This window comes from Camelus dromedarius, chromosome X (assembly GCF_036321535.1).
Source record: "Camelus dromedarius isolate mCamDro1 chromosome X, mCamDro1.pat, whole genome shotgun sequence".
NCBI lineage: Eukaryota > Metazoa > Chordata > Mammalia > Artiodactyla > Camelidae > Camelus > Camelus dromedarius.
This window is the reverse complement of record NC_087472.1, coordinates 38,475,684-38,497,563: the sequence shown is the minus strand read 5'-3', so window position 1 is coordinate 38,497,563 and position 21,880 is coordinate 38,475,684. Positions and strand designations below refer to the sequence as shown.

The window sequence follows — 21,880 nt, the reverse complement described above, 5'->3', positions numbered from 1 at the left end:
CAAAGAGCTTATTGATATTCTGATTTTCCCTTATAAAGAGTGCAACCCATTCTTGTTTATGTCTTAACTCTAGGAATACTAATGATACAGGAAAAATGTGGGCTGTGAGAGGATGGTGGTGTCCCAGGTCTCAGAGTGCCTGGGATGCGCCCCACCAAGTGAGGGTTCTTGGCTTCACGCAGGAAAGAATTCAAGAGCAAGCCATTGTTGAGTAAAAGTAGATTTATTCAGAGATGCACACTCCATAGACTGAATGCAGACCGTCTCAAAAGGCCAGAGAGGCCACGAGGCAAGGGAGGTTGGTTAAAGTAAAAGTAGATTTACACACTCCATAGACAGAGTGAGGGCCATCTCAAAAGGCAAGAGAAAGGCCTGGGAGATACACATTCCATAGGTAGAATGCAGGCCATCTTACTCAGAAGGGAGAGTGGCCTCAGAGCATGGAGTCGTCTAGGAAAACTGAGATCGGCCAAGTGGTGTGAGGGTTGTTAGTTTTTATGGGCTCGGTAACTTCTTATGCTAACGAACAAGTGGGAGGATTATTCCAACCACTTTGGGGAAGGGGCTGGGAGTCCCAGGAACTGTGCCATCATCTACTTTTGACCTTTTATGGTCAGCCCTAAAACTGTCCTGGCACCTGTGAGAGTGCCATCTAGCATGCTGTTGTATTTCAATGAGCGTATATTGAAGCTCAAGGTCTACTGAAAATTGAATCTTCCACCATCTTGGTGCTAATTGCTGTGTCATTCTTTTAATGGCTGTGCCCTACCCCCTTTCCTCCTATCTCACTAACAACAGTTTTTTTTGTTTTTTAAAATCTTTTCTTCTCCATATGTAGTAGACACCTGGTGTACATTGCTTCACATCCTCTCAGCCCACCATTTAGCCCAGTCATTGCTGTGGCAATCAGTGCTTTGCAGGAGTAATCTGCCAGTGCCTCACTTGAGCTGTACCAAGAATTGCTTTACACCCTAGGGCTCTTCTGACCTACAGAGGTATGCTTGGGGAAATCAGTTCTGTGCTGCAGCCTACACAACCCAGAAGTGCAGGGTAGTTGATATCCTTGACCAATGAGGGCTGGGAGCCAGTGGATTAATGCTCTCCCTTTTCATAATACCCTATAAAAATCATCCCTCAGGATAATTCTGACGTAGGTTCAACATAGCCCCTCAGAAGATACTGGCAAGGTAGAACCCCAGTTGCCAACAGCAGTGATTAACTTGATAATGCATCCTTCCTTTCCTTCCCTATTTTACTATCCTAAGTCTCTCATTCTTGTCTCCTGGGATTACTTCCCAAAATTAACCAGCTATGGGCAAGCCTTTACCTGAAGCTCTGCTTTGGGGTAGAAGAAACAGACTGAGAAGTTCTGAATTATCCACTTTTGCTATGTTTATTTTGGCTTCTATCTTTCATATTAGAGACTTTCTTCAGATGTGTACTGATCTTTGACCACTGATTATAATTAGCAATGGAAACGAAAAAGCTGATTGGAAGTTCAAAGCCTGTAGTTGGTGTTTGTCAACTGTGACCTTACTGTAGGATAATGTAGTTGGGCCATTTCATTGGGGAACACTTGACATCAATATATTTAGGTCTTTCTTCCTGGGCTTTTCTGATTCTCCAGAGAAGGGTCTTCCAATCTCCTATCTGGAGGATACACACCTGGCCAACAGCTTTCTGGAAACTGAGTGGGGAAGAGGGCTAAAGTTATCAGCATTCAGTTTGTAAACATTCACTTAATCTCTCTGTTTCTGGTTGGATACCTTTGTCTTCAATGGTATCTGGAATCCCTCCTGTCTAGAGATTCTCTGTTTTACCTTTTCCAGAAAATAAATCTCCAATCTTTTGCCAGGGAAAAGGACAGTTGCCATGTGCATGGAATGTAGGAAGGATTCTGGAGATTTGCTTCTTAGACAGATTTTCAACCAATCCCCTTGTTTTTAGGCCCATCTTCATTCCCATTTTCAAAGCTGCTGTCAATTTCTGAGCCCTTTTGGAGGGCAGTGTAAATTGGTTTTTTTCTCACTATTGTTATAAGGTTCCACTTTCTCAGATCTGCTGAGTAAATTACCTACTTCACCACTTGCTTTCCAGCTTTAAAAATACTACCTTTGCTATCTTCTTTCCTATTCCCTTGGTTCTTGTGGGTTATGCCTTTTAAAATATCCCCACATTGTCATTTTTCACATATTCAACACACATATTCTGGATACCAATCCTTTTGTCTTGTTATCATTTTGCAAGTCATTTAAATGGGGCAAAAACAAATTCATATGTTCAATCTGCCATTTTGAGTGGAACCATGCTTTGCTTTTATAATTTAAAATACATATATTCACATACAAGTGAAAATTTCCAGAAGAGAAAAAGTCTAGTGGAAAACATCTTTTTGGTTCCAGAGTCTTTCCGGAACCCTTCGGGTCACACCTTTTAGACTACCACTGAAACATCGAGTCAGCTCTGGGGAAAAACTTTAATGAGCTGCAGTACCCAGCATGTACCATGGATAGCAATAAATGAAATGGTACTGTGAAAATTTGCCATTATATCAGAAAGTGCTTTCAGTTTCTCTCTCAGCTTGCTAAGTCAGGGTCCCTGCAGAGGCTGAATAGATGATGCTTGTATGACATGATTCCAGGAAACAGTCTCACTCTCAAGTTTGTACCCTCCCTTCATTCTACCATTGCCACCCTCCCTGGTGCCTGAAATCCTTTTAGCCAAAGACAGAAGCTTTCTTTTCACAGCTAGAGGACAAACTCTCTGGGAGAGGAATGTGATGACATATGGTTACAAGAAGCTATTGATGGGTGCAGAGACCACCAAGCCTCTAAGTATTTCAGGTCAGAGAGAGGGTACCTTGAAGAAAGTCTGGGAGTGCAAGAATAAGGGGAGGTCTAGAAAAAATCTTGGAACACTGGTAATGAACATTTTCTACTTCACAGTGTTGCCAACATTTTCTTCACACTTATGAAAAGTCAACATTTCAATTCTTAAGCCTGCCGACCTGCCACAAGATGGCAAGAGCGCCAAGGAGACACTTGGAGAAGCAGTGAATGCAAGTGAAGACTAGTGGCACAGATGAAAGAAGTGTCAACAACAATGACAATGATGTGTTTGTCTTTTGGATGCCTCCATTGGGCTTAGTTCAAAGCTGATAATAGTGAACAGAAAACAAGTACTTCAGGGAAGTATAAAGGTGCACATCTAATGTCCCATTCTGTCTTGTGTGTCCTGGCCTATGCCCTCCAGTCAGGGGCATAGGCAAGATCACATAACTGGGACAGACAGCAGACCATGTGGACTCATTTGCAACCAGGCTGTCAGGGCTGTTTAACATGTTTCAGAACCTGCCTCAGCTTCAGACAGCTTGGGACGTGGCTCATAACAAGCCAAGGCTTGCCACATTACTTCGTTCCTCATTACTGCCAGGCAACTCATTTGTTTTTAGCACAGGGTATGTAATAGGGAAAATAATAGGATGCCAGCTCTGGTATATATCTGTGGGATGAGCGGTGAAGGGTGTGAAGTAGCTCCAGTTCCATGAAGACCAGAGATACCAATTGGATCCTCACTAGCTCTGTGGAGAGATATAAAGAGGCCTGAACTCACACACTGGTGATGGGAATGCAAAATGGTACAGCCCCTATGAAGATGAATTTGTCTCTAGTAAAATTAGATAGGCACACATAAAGCAATCTCAATTTCCAGAAACTATTCCAAAGACATATTAGGAAAAAAAATGCAAAATGGCATGCGTCCTATATTTTCATTGTGACATTATTTGCAATATTAAAAGACTGAAAGAAACCCATGTATTGGAGTAATATATGGTTATAAAAAGGGATGAAGATAATCTTCATATATTGACAAAGAATGATCTCCAGGATACAGTAAGTGGTAAAAAGCAAGGCAGAGAACAGTTCCTACAGCATGCCGCCTTTTCAGTAACAGAGGGGTAGAAATACATACACATACATATACACACATATACATATTTGCTTATGTTTTCAACAAGGAGCTCAATAGTATAAACCAAACTCTTAAAAAGCTGGGGGAAAGAAGGAACAGAGTACAGTGATAAGAATGGAAGCCACCCTGCTAGGTTTCCAACATGATTCTAGATTTCTAACCTGGTATTCAATCTAGATTGGGAAACAGGAAAAGGAGCAGGGGAAGAGGTAGTCATGATGCCTAAGAGGCATCCAAATGCGTGGCAAACACACGGCCCAGAAAAAATGAGGGCACAAAGCAGCTTCCAACCTTGGTTGCTTTGTTAAAGTACAGAAACATCTGATTAGAGAAGCAATGCATAGGTTAAATTTTTAGAAAACAGCACAGAAAAGGGAAAAAAAAATCCATTGTAATCCCACTGCTTAAAGAGAACTATTAATGTTTAGCTTTTAAAAAAAGTTTAGCTTTACATGGTTCTAGACTTGTGCTTACTTCTTCCCCTTAACTTTGACATATAAATGTCAAATGTAATAATGAAGGGGGAAAAGCATTAAGTCAGGCAAAGTACTTCATTTTATATTGAAAAAAGCATTATCTATGATGAAAGCAAAATAACTATTTGTTAGTGAAATATCAAAATATATAAAGAAAAACTATTCAGAGACACAAGAATATGGAAAAATTGTATTAATATTACCAAGGAAAGCACAGAAATTGGCTGTCAATTTTGGGTGGAATAAAAAATAAATTCACCACTTGGAAGACTATAAAAAAAAGAATGGAAGCTAATCTCTGAATGTACCTTGTGATCTAGTTCTGATGTTGGAAGCATAGTTAAAAATGAAATTAAGTCAAAAGAAAATAAAAAATAACCCTTAAAAATGGAAAACAAACAGAAACAAATGGCCTCACTGCATATCAAGTTGGCATAATCATACAAAGAAAAGAATAACATCAAGTGACTTTAAAAGACAGTATTTTGGCTATACATCCCTAGTGATATGTGGTCTAAGAACAAAATGAACCACAAAGAAATTTTAAACAGCTTTCAGTAGTCTTATTGTTAATAATAATATTGGCATTGTTATTTTGAAATTATTATTGCTTTATTTAGAATAAGCCAAATAAGTATGATGTTAATGTAGTTAGAAACCAAGATTATCAGGGTAAGAGAAAAAAGATAAAAATATAAAATAAAGAAATTGGGTAAAGCCCTGTACTACTGAGTTTGAACTGGAAATATCATTATGAACTCACGATATTTTTCATTTTTACAAATGTTTTCCCTAGCTCTAGCCAGTGAAAAGCCTAGACGCAATGACAACTCAACAGCAACTAATACCCTTAGCACACAGGCTTTGGTCTTTAAATACCATTTCCCACCTAAAGGAACCAGAGGCCCTTGGAGAAATGGCTATCCAGGTCTGAGTCAGTGAATGTCCAAGATAAGCCTGAGACCCTGTACCAGAAAGCAAGGGAGCTAACAAAGATGACTGGGATTCTGTCAAAAGGACAACAAGCCATTCTGAAGGGGATTTCACTGGCCAATGATGAAGACAATTTGTGCATTAAAAAGTAATGAGTGGACATCTGGTTTTAGCTCATTCATGTTAGGAGCTTGGAAGTGGAATTGCTATCCTTACAAAAAAAAAGAGTTTACCAAAAATGATGGAGTAGGTAATTCCAGGGTTCCATCCCTCCACAAAAGCAACTAATAAGCTATCAGACTTTCAAAATCAACTTTCTGGGATCTTTGGAATCTAGTAAAAACTCATACCAACCAAGGGAAAGCTTAATGAAGAAAGAAGATGCTGCATAGCAGGAAAAGGGGACTGTGGCATTTTTAAGTTGTATGCTTGCCATCCCTCACTCACCAGATTGGCAGCAGCTGTGAAAATAACAACCTATACTCCTGGTGCAGGTGGTTGTGCCAGAGGAAACAATATAGTCCTTATGCTCAAAGAATTGTGAATGTGTATTTTGACCTGTCTGGTAGTTGCCTAAAGGAAAATTACAAGGGTTGGCTGGTTTCTTCAAAAAACTAAAAACAGAACTACAGTGTGATTCAGTAATTCCACTCCTGGGTATATATCCAGAAAAAAACAAAAATACACTCACCTTAATGTTCATAGCAGTGCTATTTACAATAGCCAAGATATAGAAGCAACCTAAGTGTCCATCAACATATGACTAGATAAAGAAAATGTGGTATGTATACACAATGGAATAGTACTCAGCCATAAAAAAGAATAAAATCCTGCCATTTGCAACAACATGGATGGACCTAAAGAATATTATGTGTTATGCTTAGTGAAATAAGTCAGAGAATGGCAAATACCATATCATTTCACTTATATGTGGAATCTAAAAAAATAATACAAATGACACATCAGGGGTATGAGATTAAGAGACACAACAGTGCTATATTATATAACACAGGGAATTACAGCCATTATCTTGTAATAACTTATAATGGAGTATAAACTGTAAAAATACTGAATCACCATGCTGTACACCTGAAACTACTATAATATTGTAAAGCAACTATACCTCAATAAAAATGAACTAGATCTCAAAAAAGAAACTTGCAATGATATGGCATTTAAAGAATTATTATATATAAAGATTTTTTTAATTGCCTAACACATGCTAATTGTAATGGAGGAAGTAAAACTATGTAGAAAACCCCAAAGAATCTACAAAAAACTGCACAAACTACTAAGTGACTTTAGTGAGATAGCAGGACATAAGGTCAATGTCCAAAAGTTCGTTGCTGGGAAGATGGAGTAGACATATTTTTTCCTGTTCCTTTCACTAAGGACAACTATAACCTCTGGAAATAAACAAACATAAGAAACCTCTGAAAGATGGAGGTAAGAAGGCAGACAGGCTAGGGACCTGAGTTCTCTGGGTTTTCTTTTTGCTTCATATATCCTGGAGTGGAAGAAGCCAGCAACTTGGAAACACCAATGAGTATAGACAGAAAAAAAAAATGCAAAAAAAACAAAACCCAAAAAACAAACAAAACTCCAGCAGAAGCCTGCTGTCTTTATCCAGTGGACTAGGCAAGGGGCAGCCTAACAAGACAGAAAATTTTTAGAGAACAACTGCTCTATTCCAGCCAAACACAACAGGAAAAAAAAATGTGATCTCACCCCATCTAGACTTTCACCATCACTAGATGTAACAAGGTACTATGAATGAATGAGAGAGAAAGAGAAAGAGAGAGAAAAGGGAGGAGAAAGGAAGGAAGGAAGAGAAGGAGGGAGGGAGGAAGGATTGGATTATAGCCCAAAGAATAAAATATCCATGATGCAAATAAATGATTGAACAAATAAATAAATGGGGGAGAATAGACAAATTCCCCATACAGATAGAATTTCAAATAATTTATGTAGATAATGCCTCCTTACCGAGATGGAACTTAACTGCCCACCCCTTGAGTGTGGGCTGCTCTTAGTGACTTGCTTATAAAGACTAGAGTATGGAAGGGGGGCAGATAATATTACAGCAGAGAAACCTGGCAAACACTACCTCAGCCAGGTGATCAAGGTTATCACTGGTGATAAGTCATGTTGATAGCATGTATCTTTCATATGATGTGGTGAAAAGAGTACTTTTCCTCTGTAGTCTTTCTCCTAAGAACACATAAGCCCAGTCTAACCACGAGAAAAATATTATACAAACCCCAGTTGAGGGACATTCTACAAAATACCTAACCAGTACTTCTCAGAACTCTCTAGGTCATTAAAAACAAGGGAAGTCTGGGAAACTGTTACGGACCAGAGGAAGCTAAGGAGACATGACAGTTAAATGTAATGTGGTATCCTGGGTAGGATCCTGGGACAGAAAAGAGGGGTTAGGGAAAAATTAGTGATATCTGAGTAAATAATGGAGTTTAGTTAATAACAGTACATCAGTAATGGTTTCTCAGTTGTGACAAATGTATCATAGTAATGTAAGATAGATGTTAAAAATAGGGGAAACTGAGTGAGGGGTATATGAGAACTCTTTGCAACATTTCTGTAAATTTTAAGCTAGTCTAAAATTAAAAGTTTATTAAACAAAGAATAATGACTGCATTGGATTGAAGCACGTCCAACATAAAATTACATAAATTCATACTGATGCTAAAAAGCAAAGCAAAATGAAACAAAACCTTTGCTGAGCACCATTGGAGACTGCTAAGGCAACAACTTATTCCTCAGAAGACCAAGAGAAAACAAAGTATTTATCCTGGCTTTCCTTGTATAAATTGCCTCAGATTAAGCAAATAGCTGATGAGGGAAAGTTCTTTTTTATAGAAGAACTTTAGCTAATAAGTGCAGAAGAAATGTTAGTATTAGAAGAATCACCATTTTGCCATTCTATAATGATCTAGGCAATGGTTATTTGGTAAAAGGTTGATGGAGATCTTCACAATAGGGGTATAAGCTGGCATCATCTAAACCCACTGATCAATCTTAGCGTCAATCAAAATGAGATATGCAGACATAATGCACCTTATAATGTAAAAAATTGATACTAAATCTAATCAAATTGCTGGATCTAACTAAGAGTTCACAGGAAATATAAGTGACAGAAGAGCAAGTTAAACAGTATCATAAGGAAGCAATTGGCCAAATCCATAGTGCAGGATAGTCTACAGAAAAAAATGACCTAGTTTCTTCAACAAGTCAGTGACATAAAAAAGGGAGGATGGACTATTACAAAATAAGAGAGACGATAACTATTACCCAAGTGTGATGGGTGGATCTTGTTTGGATCCTGATCTGAATAAACCAACAGTACAAAGACATTTTGAAAACAATTGAGAAAATATGAATATGGACTGAGAATTAAGGAATTATCATTAATTTTGTTGAGTGTGATGATGACATAGTACTTACGTGCATTTCTTAATATATTTCACAGTTATAGAATGCACATCAAAGTAATTACTGTGAAACTTTCTTCAAAATCTTCCAGCCAGATGAAAAGAAAAAATAATTGGAGGCTTGATGAAATAAGAATAGCAAGATGATAAATGTTGTAACTGGGTGATGGTACATGAAAGTATATTATAGTTTTCTCTCTTCTTTTATGTACGTTTGAATATTTTTATGTTGTTTTTGAAAAGAAGTATGGACTAGAGGTATGAGCCCTAGATTCCATTCTGATTTACCCTTAATTAGTTGTGTGATCCTGGCCAAGTCAATTCATTACAGTACCTTAACTCTTTCCTTAATAACTTAGAAATTATAACTGATAAAATGATGATAAAATTTATCACATCTAACATATGTCTAGAATTATATCAAGTAGTAAAAAAGCACAAAGAACTTCATATATCCCACTTATTCTCCAGGCATCAGGGTTGAGGTGGGGGAGCAGGAGAAGAAATATGGCTTTGGAAATGTAGAATATTATATAGAAGATAATTATCACTTCTAATCCCATCCCACAGAAGAAACACATTAAGATCTTGGTGTGTATTTATACACCTTCCAGACATTTTACTATCCATATATACACGTCTTTTAAAAAAAAATTTTGGACTATATTGTATGTGTTTTTTTGTGGCCTGGTTTTTTCTATTTGTTTTGTTTTGTTTTTTGGTCCCTCTGTGTATGTACTATTACACCCTTTGGGTGATCATACTAAAGTATATCAAAACATTATAGATATGTAAACATAACCTTGTTTAGTTTCTTTTTTCCCCCCACAGCTATTTGATTAATTACAATCAGCCCTTTAATGAATATGTACCATTAATGGTCATCTCTGGTTTGAACTCTTGGCAGCTGGTCTCTTGACATCTAGTTTTACACTCGTCTAATCCATCCTTCACACAACACCAAAGTGATCTTCCTGAAATAGCCTTAACTACCTCTGCTCAGAAACATTCAGTGCAAGAGGTTATGTACTGTATGATTCCATACAGACGACATTCTCAAAAAGACAAAACTATAGGGAAAGAGAACAGATCAGTGGTTGCCAGGGATTAGGGGTGTGGGAAGGGTATGACTACAAAGGGGGTAGTATAAGGGAATTCTTTGGGGTATTGGAACTGTTCTGTGTCCTGATTGCAGTGGTGGTTACACAAATCTCTACATGTGTCAACATTCATAGAACTATACATTATCCAAGAATGTCAGTTTTTCAGTATGATGCTTTCTTAAAGCCTTAAGTAATTCCCCATTGCTTACAGATTCAAATTCAGGATTCTTAGCCAATATATGTAAGGCACCTCCACAGTTCCCCCACCTCTCACTCTACCTTTCTAACTTCATCTCTCCCTGAGCCTCATCTCTAATGCACACTATATTTCAGCCACACTGCGACTACTTCCTGTTTAGTGAACATATATGTCATGGGCCTTGACAGCTTTTTTTTAATTGAAGGATAGATTGATGTAAAATATTGTATTAGCTCCAGGTATACAGCATATTAATTCGGTATTTTTATACATTACAAATAATCACCCTAAGTCTAGTTACCATCACCATACAAAGTTATTATATTATTGACTATATCCCCCATGCTGTACATTACATTCCATGACACTTATTTTATAACTGGAAGTTTGTAACTCTTAATCTCTCTCACCTATTTCACTTATCCTGTATCCTGCCACACCCCTCCCCTCTGGCAACCACCAGTTTCTTCTCTGTATCTGAGTTTGTTTCTGTTTTGTAATTTTTTTTTTCATTTGGGATTCCACATATAAGTGAAATCATACAGTATTTGTCTTTTCTTGTCTTATTTTGCTTAGCATAATATCATCGCATTCCAGCCATTTGATATGACATTGCCTGGCAGTGTCAGGCAATGACATATAAGCAACATTCATCCTTTTTTTATGACTAATATTTTATTGTGTGTGTGTGTGTGTGTATCTCACATCTTCCTTATCCATTCATCTATCAATGGACACTTACACTGCCTCCATATCTTGGCTATTGTAAATAGAGCTGCAGTGAACATAGGGGTGCATGTATCTTTTCTAATTGGTGTTTTGTTTTCTCCAGAAAAATACCCAAAAGTGGAATTGCTGGATTGTATGATAGTTCTATTTTTAATTTTTTGAGGAACTGCCATACTGTTCTACATGGTGACTGTACCAATTTACATTCCCACCAAGAGTACACAATGGTTCCTTTTTCTCCACATCCTCACCAACGCTTGTTATTTGCTGTCTTTTTGATTATAGCCATTCTAACAAGAGTGAGGTGATGTCTCATTGTGGTTTTCATTTCTATTTCCTTGATGATTTAGTGACATTGTGTATCTTTTCATGTGTCTATTGGCTATCTGTATGTCTTTTTTTAAAAAAAAATGTCTATTCAGGTCCTCTGCCCACTTTTTAATCAGATTGTTTTTTTTAATGTTGAGTTGTATGAGTTCTTTGTATATTTTGGATATTAACCCTATATTGTATATATCATTTGCAAATATCTTCTCCCATTCAGTAGGCTGTTGTTTTATTTTGTTGAGTTTCCTTCACTGTGCAAAAGCTTTTTATTTGATATATTCCCATTTGTTTATTTTTGCTTTTGTTTCCCTTGCCTGAGGAGACATCCAAAATATCGCTATGACTAATGTCAAAGAGCATACTGCCTGTTTTCTTCTAGGAGTTTCATGGTTTCAGGTCTTACATTTAAGTCTTTAATCTATTTTGTGTTTATTTTTGTATATGATGTGGGAAAGCAGTCCAGTTTTCCTAATACCATTTATTGAAGAGGCTATCTTTCCTCCCATTGTATATTCTTGCCTCCTTTGTCGTGGACTAATTGACCATTTAAGTGTGAGTTTATTTCTGAGCTCTCTATTCTGCTTCATTGATATATGTCTGGTTTTGTTCCAGTACCATACTGTTTTGAATACTGTAGCTTTGTAGTATAGTCTGAGGTCAGGGAGTGTGATTCCTCCAGCTCTGTTCTTCTCTCAAGATTATTTTGGCTATTTGAGGTCTTTTGTGTTTTCATATGTATTTTTAGAATTATTTGTTCTAGTTCTGTGAAAAATGCTATTGGTATTTTAATAGAGATTGCATTGAATTTGTAGATTGTTTTGGGGATTATGGTCATTTTAACAATATTAATTCTTCCAATCTATGAGCACAGTATATCTATTTGTGTCGTCTTCATTTTCTTTCATCAATGTCATAGTTTTCCAAGTACAGGTCTTTTATCTCCTTAGTTAGATTTATTCTTAGGTGTTTTATTCTTTTTGATATAATTGTAAGTGGGATTGTTTTCTAAATTTCCCTTCCTTATAGTTAATTGTTATTGCATAGAAACACAATAGATTTCTGTATATTAATTTTGTATCTGGCAACTTTACCCAATTCATTTGTTTGTTCTAATAGTTTTTTGGTGGTCTTTAAGGTTTTCTATATATAATTATCATGTCATCTGCAATAGCTCTGTGTCATTGCTTGTTTGTTCCCTCTGTTAAAATGCACCCCCACCCACCACCAATGGCAACTCTACTTATCCTTCAAGGCTCTCAGTCCCAATTGAATCTTTCCTCAGTGCTCTCACAGCACTTTGCTTATATCTCGTTGCCTTCACTGACAGGTATTATAGAGAAAGCCTAAACAGAAGCAGTCTCCAATGATTAGGCAATAAAACCCCAAACCTCACTCATTCACTTAGTGACAAGCATCTGCATTCCTTCCTTCCATTGCTGTCTCAGTCAATGCCACGCTGGTTTTCAGGCCAGGCTACCCCTGTAGACTTCAGATTTGTCCTGTTATTTACCTGCCTATCCTTCAGATCCCAGCTTCAACTTCATTCCCAATTAATAAATTCCTGCTTTTCTGCTCTGGCACTGAATTCCTGGCTTGGCCACTTAAGCAAACATGAGTCTTCCCTGACACTCCCAGAGACGTTCTAGTTTACTGACCTGGCTATGCCCATTCAGTCCCACTTTCCTGGCTGGAAGACAAGGCAGCTTACCTAGCAGGTGTGAGTACCTGGGGCCAAGGCTCACAGGAGGAATCTCTCATTGGCAAGGGAGACAATCCAATGGGAAAGAGCAAACTGAACAGTCAAGTGAGACAGGCAGAGGTTTGTACACCAGAGAAGCAGAGCCAAATGGATCAGGAAAGCAAGGAGGCACTGGAACCTAAAGCCAAGAATATGAGCAATGGAAGACAGGAAAGCATATAGACAAGGCTAAGCCATGGCCTAATTTGGGTAAATATTAGAGATAAGGGTCCTTTGTTCCCCTCTGTGAATGTACTCGCCCCATTTAAAGAGCCAACGATGAGTGTAAAATACCCATTAACTTCAGTCCTACCCAGTCCAGACCATGAGACCAACATCTATGTGAGGCAGTGTAGTAGAATGCAAAGAATATGATCTTTGGAATCAAAAAGACCAGGATTTAAATTCTGGCTCTTTCCCCTAGTAGTTGTGTGACCTTAGGTAAATCACTCTCAGCTTTAGTTTCTTCATCTGAAAAATGGAGACAGATATCATCTACTTCAGAGGACTGTTGTGATGATGAAATAAAATTATGTAAATGATCCAACATGGACCTTGGTATCTAATAAGCACTCAACAGATGACAGCCCACTTCATTCATGGGTACCTATCATAATTTGCCTTATATTTCTAGTTAGTTGTATAGAGTACATCTCTCTCCAACCAGATTTTAAACTTGTTGGGGGCAGACACTGTGCGTAAATTGTTTTTTACATATATTTACTTTTTAATATAATATATTTTTCAGATTTCAAACATCTAAAATTATACAAAATTCAAATATTGCAAGCTACTTAACACAAAAGAAATCCCTAATCATCTCTGCAACCTCCTCAATCAGAGAACTGCTGTAAAGAGTTTGGAGCACTTTCCTCCAGCTCCTCCTACCACCATATTGTTGTTTGTTTTGTTTTCACAAAAATCATCATTGTTAAAATATGATTTTCAAAATGTTCAAAAAAATTCATGCAAATAGAGTGTGTGCATGTGTCAAAGTTTAATTTTAACTCATGAAGGAAACCAGCAGGATGGCAAAGTTAAATCAAAAGAGGATATGAGAACTGGTAGTTTATATATAGTCAGTTAAAAAACAAAGAAATGCAAAAATAATATTGCTAAGTTAGAATTAAAGCCGATTAATGTCCAACAGGGCAGTATGAACTAAAATCGTGGTGTCTTCTTTAGGTGGACAGAAAATGTCATTGCATCTTATCAGTTTCACAGAATTGTAAAATGACTGAATCCAATCATGCCAAATTACACTTCTCTAGACCTAGAGAGTCAGATGACACCCAAACAGGCCTATTAGAAAATGCTTTTTTTTTTGTTTCACATTTTTTTTATTTTATTGAGTTATAGTCATTTTACAATGTTGTGTGAAAATGCTCTTAACGTGACATTAAAGCATCAAGTAATCATCTCTTTCCTTTGTATTAGTTTCCTAGTGCTGCTTTAATAAATCACCACAAACTAGGTGGTTTTAAAAACCACATTTTCTTACGGTTCTGCTGAATGGAAATCCAAAGCCAGTTTCACTGGGCTAAAATCAGTGTCGACAGGCCCTGCTCCTTCTAGAGGCTCTATGGGAGAATCTTATTTCCTTGCTTTTAACAGCTTTTAGAACTGCATTTCTGTGTGTGGCCCCTTCCTCCATCTTTAAAGACAAAAGTGCAACATCTTCAAATATCTGTGCCTTCTCTCTATGAGGACCTTTATGATCATATCTAGCACACCTGGATAATCCAGGGTAACTTCCCATTTCAAGGCCAACTGATTAGCAACCTCAGTTGCCCCTTAATTCTCCCTTGCCATGTAACATAACATATTCACAGGTTATGAGGATTAGGACAAGATTTCGGGGGCAAGGTGGAAGGAAGTGATCATCATTCGTCCTATCACACCCTTGTTTCCAAATTTTGAGTAGTTCTTCAAACCTTATCCTATATATTTTGTTCTCCAACTTGCTTTTTTAACCTATCTTTTCACTCAGCACATGCTGTATACACCCACTCCATTCTTCTTAATGACTGGACAAAACTTCAGGAATGGAATTGCCAGAATTTAATCATTTCCCTATGGATGAAAATTTAAGTTACCAATTTTTCATTTACAAACTGCCTCAGTGAACATTCTTGTACATATCTCTCTGCACAACTGTGGCTTAAAAATTCCTAGAGGTTAAAATTCTGAGATAAAAAGTATACCCGTTTAATTTTGACAAATACTGACAAATTGCCTTCCAAAAACTTGTGCCAATACTTTACTCTCATACCAGTAATGTATGGAGAGTGCCTGTTAATCTCCAATATTACTTACACTCAATATTTTGGACTCACTTGTCTTTTAGCATCTATATAGCACTTTCAGATATCAGCATAGGTTTTCCAGGCACAAAATAAGAGTTTAATAATTGTCTGATTAATTGAATTGAAAGTTAGAACAATGCAAATCCATGTGTACAACTCAGAGGGCTTGTTCTAACAATGACATAGTGGTACGAGAGCTAATACGTGTTAAGTGTGCCTTGAATTTTATAAAGTGCTATTTCTCTTCATGGAAATGTGTTTTCACATGTAGTTCCCATATCTCACACAGGTTGGCCTTGCTACTTCCTGGGTTCACATGGTATATGCTTTGTTGCCAAGGCTCATAACATACTCTCACTGTGCACCTCAGAGGCTCTAAGGTCTAAAGTGTGTGACTGATGGTGCCAGTCCTTCAGGAGGAAAGGCAGGATAAGATTATGGGCATATGCGTCCCCTGGATAGTAACTGTGTGGCTGAACCACACTGACTCCATTTTGTCAGCTCCACCTGAGGCCCGCAGTCCTACCCCCTTCCCTCTTCGCATGACTGAACTTCAGCATAACTCACAAGGAATGCACCCAAGCCAGATGAGTTCCCTATCAACTTCTACCCTGCTTTCATCTGATATGAAGAGTTTAAGAATGCCTTTTGCTGACACAGGTGGTTAACGGTCATGAGACCCCTGCGGGGGAGGAAAAACACCCAGTTTGCAACAGTGTGGACATGCTTTTCCCTTGGTAGTCAGATTCTCTTTTTATCTTTCAGCGGTGCAGTGCACAGTGCAGCTGAGAATACCTCTGAATTGTTGCTCACTCGATCCTGCCTAGACAGAAGTTACCCACAATAAACTTCATAATTGCACTTTATGGAGCTGCCTGCTTCATTTTTCAGTCTTAAAGTTCCTTCTCAGTTTGGAGGATATTATTCAATATCCCCACCTCCCAACAATAATAAAGCCCAATAGCAAAAGCTTCAGAGAAGAAGGATCCCCACTCTTTGGTAAATATTTTGGAGGGTCCAGAGTCAAGTGATTTGATACTAAAGGATTTCTGAGACAGAGCCTTATTGATTTAGATGGAGTATTTGGGGGAGTACCCTACAGCCACCCACCTCAACCCTGCCCCAGGAAGCAGCAATCAATTCTGTAACACCAAGGACTATGACCTTGTGAGGTGCAGGCATGAGAGGGTAGCTGAAAGAGCACTCAAGGTTGACCCAGGCTCTCAGGACTGTGACAGCTCCTGGAGGGGCGTTATTCAGCACTGTCCCCATCCCCTGGCCTGCTCTAGAACCAAGACTCAGCTTCTCAGCAGGAGTAAGAGCAGTGTTGGCAAGACAAAGTATGACAGCATGAGCTTCAGCACCACCCTGCTCTGACTGCTTGTTTCTGGAGGAAATATTCATACAAACCTGCCTGGGAATTGCTCCTTCCTGTTTTATTCCCACAACCAGGGTCTGGAAGGTGTGTGTTTAAGAACATAGAGGAGACAAATCCTGAAACTAGAAAGGAAATGAGTCCTTCCACCATCCTTCCCCTCCCCCCAACCCCACTTCCAAACCCTCCCTGTTTCCAACCTTCAAGTCCATGTGAACACACGCTCAGTTTTCATCCCAGGCCTTTTAGGACTTGACCCTTCTCTAGAGTGGATTGAATGGTGCCCTTTGATAAGGAGTATTTGTGAGAAAGCCTGCTTGATATGAACCCAGCCATAGCCCATAAAATATTGCTGAAAGCACTAACATATTAAAATAGTTTCACAAAGGACCTAAGAGGACTCAGAGGTTTGTGTCATGATCAAGAGTATAAACTCTGGCCGGGGAGGGTATAGCTCAGTGGCAGAGCACATGCTTAGCATGCACGAGGTCCTGGGTTCCATCCCCGGTACCTCCTCTAAAAAATAAGTAAGTGAACCTAATTACCCCCTAAAATAAAAAATAAATAAGATAAAATTTTTAAAAAAGAGTGTAAGCTCTGGAGTCAGAGTGCCCAAGAATGAATCCTGGTTCTGACACTAGCTGTGACCTTAGGCAGATCACTTCACTTTTCTGTACCTTCGAATCTTTTTTTTTATAAAATGGGGAATAACAGTATCTACCCTCATAAGAGTTGTTTTCAAGGCTGAATCAAACAATGTATATAAAGCACCATGCCAGATATATAGTAAGTGCTCATAAATATGAGCTAGTGTTTAATTCTCTTGCAGTGCCTCATGGTTCTATGCCCATAGTCTTTAAAGCATTTGTGGTGCAAATGAAATTGACGATTCATTTAATCCATTTCCCCAGCATGTTCACTTGGCCTACTGAATTTCCAATGACATGAGAATAGCTGTTGCTACCGTGGCCTAGCTTTTCCCCCTGAACTTCATGGTTCTGCACTCCTATTCCAAGACTCATTTGCTGGCCCCATCTCTGGCCCGCCTCCCACTCAGTTAGACTTGCCCCTACACAAGTACCGGTGTGGCTTTAAGATTTCAGAGGGTAAAAAGAGAGTAGTCAATTAAAGAAGTGTTTGCAGGTAGAAAGGAGCACGTTCCTCTGCCCGACCACCCATATCCCACAATTCCTTCATCTCTGGTGTATCTAAAAGATTGCTGTGGAACAGAAAGGCCACCACCTATAGGAGGTTCCGCATGTTCATTTGTATAATGTATCCCTGGAGTCTCTTCTCCCTGGGTAAGGGTAGCAGGTTTTTCCAGTGGAAGCTGCTCTACAGACCTCGCCCTAAACTCTCTGCATTCCTGGGATATTAAGTCACTGAGGCTGGAGAGGATACACGGCGGGAAACGCTCCTGGTCCAGCACGAGGCACATCTCTCAGCCTGTATATCTCCACGCCAGCTCTAATTGGCTTGCCTGGCTCAGTGTGTGTCTCTATGTTCTCATAGCACTGGCCCCTGAAGGAGTTGACTCACATGGCTTTTATGGACCAAATTATAGTTCCGCACACTCTTGCTCTTAATGGAAGGCATATTAACCACTGGGGAGAAATTCCTGCTTGAATTCCAAGGGGACAGTGTGTTCTTCTGGAGGTTTGGTAGATTATTTCTTTCAAATGCACCTTGAATAACACTCAGAGGACAGCAGTGTGTGCTTTTTATGACAACAACCTAAGTCTCCATCATGAAAGATGAGGATGAGGGATGAGGGTGTTAGACTGAAAAAGGAAATCTCCACTACTTCAAAGCAAGTCACTTCGCTCTCCCCCAAATTAAAGTTCCAATCGTTTTTGCCCTAAACAGTGCTTGAAGATGGGAAAGCTTCACTAGACATGTCAGGAAATAGGACAATTCTGGCTCAGAGCCCTGCCACTTAGAAGAGGGAGCTCTTCCAACAAAATGTCCTGACATGGGATAAGAGGAGGGGAAGTGGCTAAAGATAAATTCCTAACGTGATCCCAAGAGTAAAACTGGATGAGAATGAAAAGCCTTAGGTTAGATTGTTCACAATTCCTCACAGCATTGTGATGGTCACAACTGGTACGTGCTACCTGGAGTTCTTCTCACTTTTCTGGTGTGTGAGGGGCAAGCATCAGTTAGGTAAATGCTGGGGGACTCGGTCCCAACAGGCAGTGGCCATAGTAACTTCAACCCCTTGGTAACTTTAGAGGCATCCAGCTGGCATGCTCATCAAAATACCCAACAAATATGAGATCTAAACACTAAGATAATTAAGAAAGAGAGACCTGCATTCATCCACTGGGGGTGTGGCAACGAACAGACAGCTGATAAGCATAGGCTCCTTATTAGAAAATAAAATCGTGTGAGCAGAAAGCAGTACTGATGATGATTTAAGGTGATCAGACCTGGTTTCCTTCCTCTGCCTTCACTCTGCCTTGGAGTATGAGCCACTGTCCCAACCCCAAAAAACATAAAAGTGATGTCCAAGTTATTTTTACCTTCTCTCTTCCCTAAAAAATCAAATCAACAAAATACTCAGGACAGTAGGAGACACAAAGCAATCTTCATTTCTTCCACACTTTAGAAACATTTTCAATTACAGTTGAGCTTCTCTGAGATCCACATCAATTTTGGTAAAAGAGCACAGAAAAAGCCAGGTTGGAGGAAATCCCTGATAATGAGGCATGAAGCTTTGACTCAACCAATCCACTCAACATGCTGGAAGCCCATGCAGGTCCCTGAGATAAAGAGTCATTCTGGTTTACACCTTTAAGGAATCCTACTCTGCACTCCCTCCTCAGAGCATGCCTTTGAAGGGCCACTGACAAGTAAGATCCTTGATGAATGATCACAAGTAAAATCCTAATGGAGAACTAACTCATTTGGGGAGCAGCTCTTTTAATAGTAGGGGTTTTCCTCTTAATCAGAGTTTCTCATTGGCATTAAAAGACCCCAGTCACGTTCACAGTTACAGGTTCCACATTAGTCAGACCATTTCCTGGGAGGCACCCATAACCAGTAAGCAGTCACACCCTCTGATCAGTCAAGATATATTCTGGTGGGATTTGGGGCCTTTCAGCTCAGCCTATGGAAAGGTCAGTAATGCTCAAGCAAATGAGCAGAGCTTAAAGGTCAGAGAACCTTAGGTGTGTGGAGGTAAGTCATCCCAGAGGGCAGCCAGACAGCTGACTTGGGTGGGAGGGATGTGAATGATATCTCTGACCCTCCCAGGTATACAGTGGCTACCTTGGTATCCAAACATAGCAGTCAATCTTAAGGAAATCACATCTATTTAGGGGCTGCTCTTTCTTCTGAAAGGATTACCAGAAAACTCAAAACAATGTCCTGGTGGGTCCTCACCCATGAGCCTCGTAGTCTCCTTCAATTTCCCAGTTGCTCTTGGCAGTTTCCCCAACCCATTCCCACATACCCAGAAGACAGAATCAGACAATGCTTTGCCTTTCTTCAGCATCAACAGATGGCTCTGAGTTCTCAACCCTGCCCCGAGGATGTCGGTGGCAGCAGACACAGTGGAGGTAATCCACTACATTGTGGGTGAAGAGTGAGCGCAATGGGTGCAAGTACTGGAAGAAAAGGAGCATAAAGCCAATGGAAATCAGATAAGCAATAATGAGCTGCAAGGCAATCAAGGAATGACAGTAATTCAGTAACACTTTCACGCCAAAGAACTTAAAAACTAAGACCATGATCACATTCTCTATCAATCTCACACTATAGTGAAGGCCCATATGTCCCCAGTTCTGACCTTTCTCAACAAGGTCCCTGTCTGCCAACTTCAACTGCAAAGCCGACCAGCAAGAGAAATTGATGCCAGCGTAGAGGACAGTAACAGAAATCAACACCATCAGGGTGCCGACCCGGCTGAAGTTTTTCTCAATGTTATTGGGCATCTGGGCCCCACTCCTCCAGAACTTAACCCAGGGCTCAAAGAGGATGATCAGGAAATTGAGCAATAAGAAGGGCACAGCCTTCAATTTCAAGGTGGCTGAGAAGAGCACCAGAATCAGAAGGCGGGAGGTGATCTCCAGTGTCCGCCAAATGGTGATGCAGAGGACTTCTAGTGGCCCCAGGCGAATCTTGTATTCATCGTACTTGATCTGGATAGCCAACATATTGCAGAGGGTAGCCCCATAGGTGACAGATATCAGGGAAAAGACCATTAGCACAGCTGTAAGAAAAAAAAATAAAACAGAAAAAACAGGCAATCAGTCAATGTTGGTGAAGTCTATATTCTGACCCAGAGGTTCAGAGAGATGACAGGTGAGACTTGACGGGCCCAGTTAAGAGCAAATCTAAGTACGAATACAGCTACATAAACAAATAACATGCACAGAAAGAAAATGGAAAGAAACTAAATTTTTTGTGGTAAGGCTTGTAGCAGTTTTTAATTTTTTCTACATTTCTCTAGTGTCTAAATTCCCCAAGAAATTAGAAAATGACCATGTACTGCAATACTTATACAATCATAGAAACATACAAAATGAAGTTTTTTTAAAAAGTGGGTCTCTGAACAAGCATTGAGAGGCACTAACACAAGAAGAGCACATATAAAGGGATGGGCAGCATCTACCTGATGAAACAAGGTTCTGAGGAAACAATGGAGGAGGCAGAAAGAACTCTATCTGGAAGAAAACCCAGTCTTAGAAGACTCATAGAGAATGCCTTTGGTTATAGAAGTCCCTTCTTTGATGAATATCTTTCCCAAGGAGCTAATCTTGTTTGTGTGTGCTTCTAAAATGTGTCAAAATATATACTGGAAATCCCATGAGGGCAGAAGGGACCAGGTCTATTTTGCTCACTGCTGCATCCCCGGAGCCTAACACACTGCCTAGAGTATAGTAGGTGCTCAATAAATGCTTGTAGAGTTAATGAAGAATTCTGAGTTTAGAGAGGCAGCATAAAATACCCACGACTGGAAGTCCTTGGTTCAGCAGTGTGGGAGCTTGTGCAAGTCACTGAATATCTAGTTCCCTAGGTCACTCAGCTAATCTAGAGTTGCTTGTATGAATCATCAGCAGTGCCAATTTATCACCCCGGGGTTTTGGCATCCTTTAGCAACTTCCAGAAGAATGGTTTAAAAATTTTAAAACCCCATTTCCTAGCCCATAACATCCGTATCACCATGTGTTAGAGTAGGGGCCCTGAAGGGTCAGGGTGCTCTATAACCTGCTATGCTAAGTCTCAGCTATAGAACATACAGTGGCCCTTTCCTTTCCTTTCTTTATGTC

The 21,880-nt window shown here is 39.4% G+C and overlaps 1 protein-coding gene across 3 annotated transcripts in view; it reads right to left on the bottom strand.

The window, feature by feature from the left end:
* The window catches only part of XKRX (XK related X-linked), a 79,638-nt gene that overhangs the window by 46,289 nt on the left and 11,469 nt on the right, over positions 1-21,880 (bottom strand). The window contains exon 3 of one of the 3 annotated variants that reach the window (XM_010975765.3): positions 1,375-20,820. The exons of the other annotated variants lie outside the window; for them this stretch is intronic. Coding sequence (XP_010974067.1) covers positions 20,075-20,820 — 746 coding nt within the window. The 3' untranslated portion in view covers positions 1,375-20,074. Of the gene's footprint in view, positions 1-1,374; positions 20,821-21,880 lie in introns of those variants that run through there. 3 annotated transcript variants of the gene reach the window in all.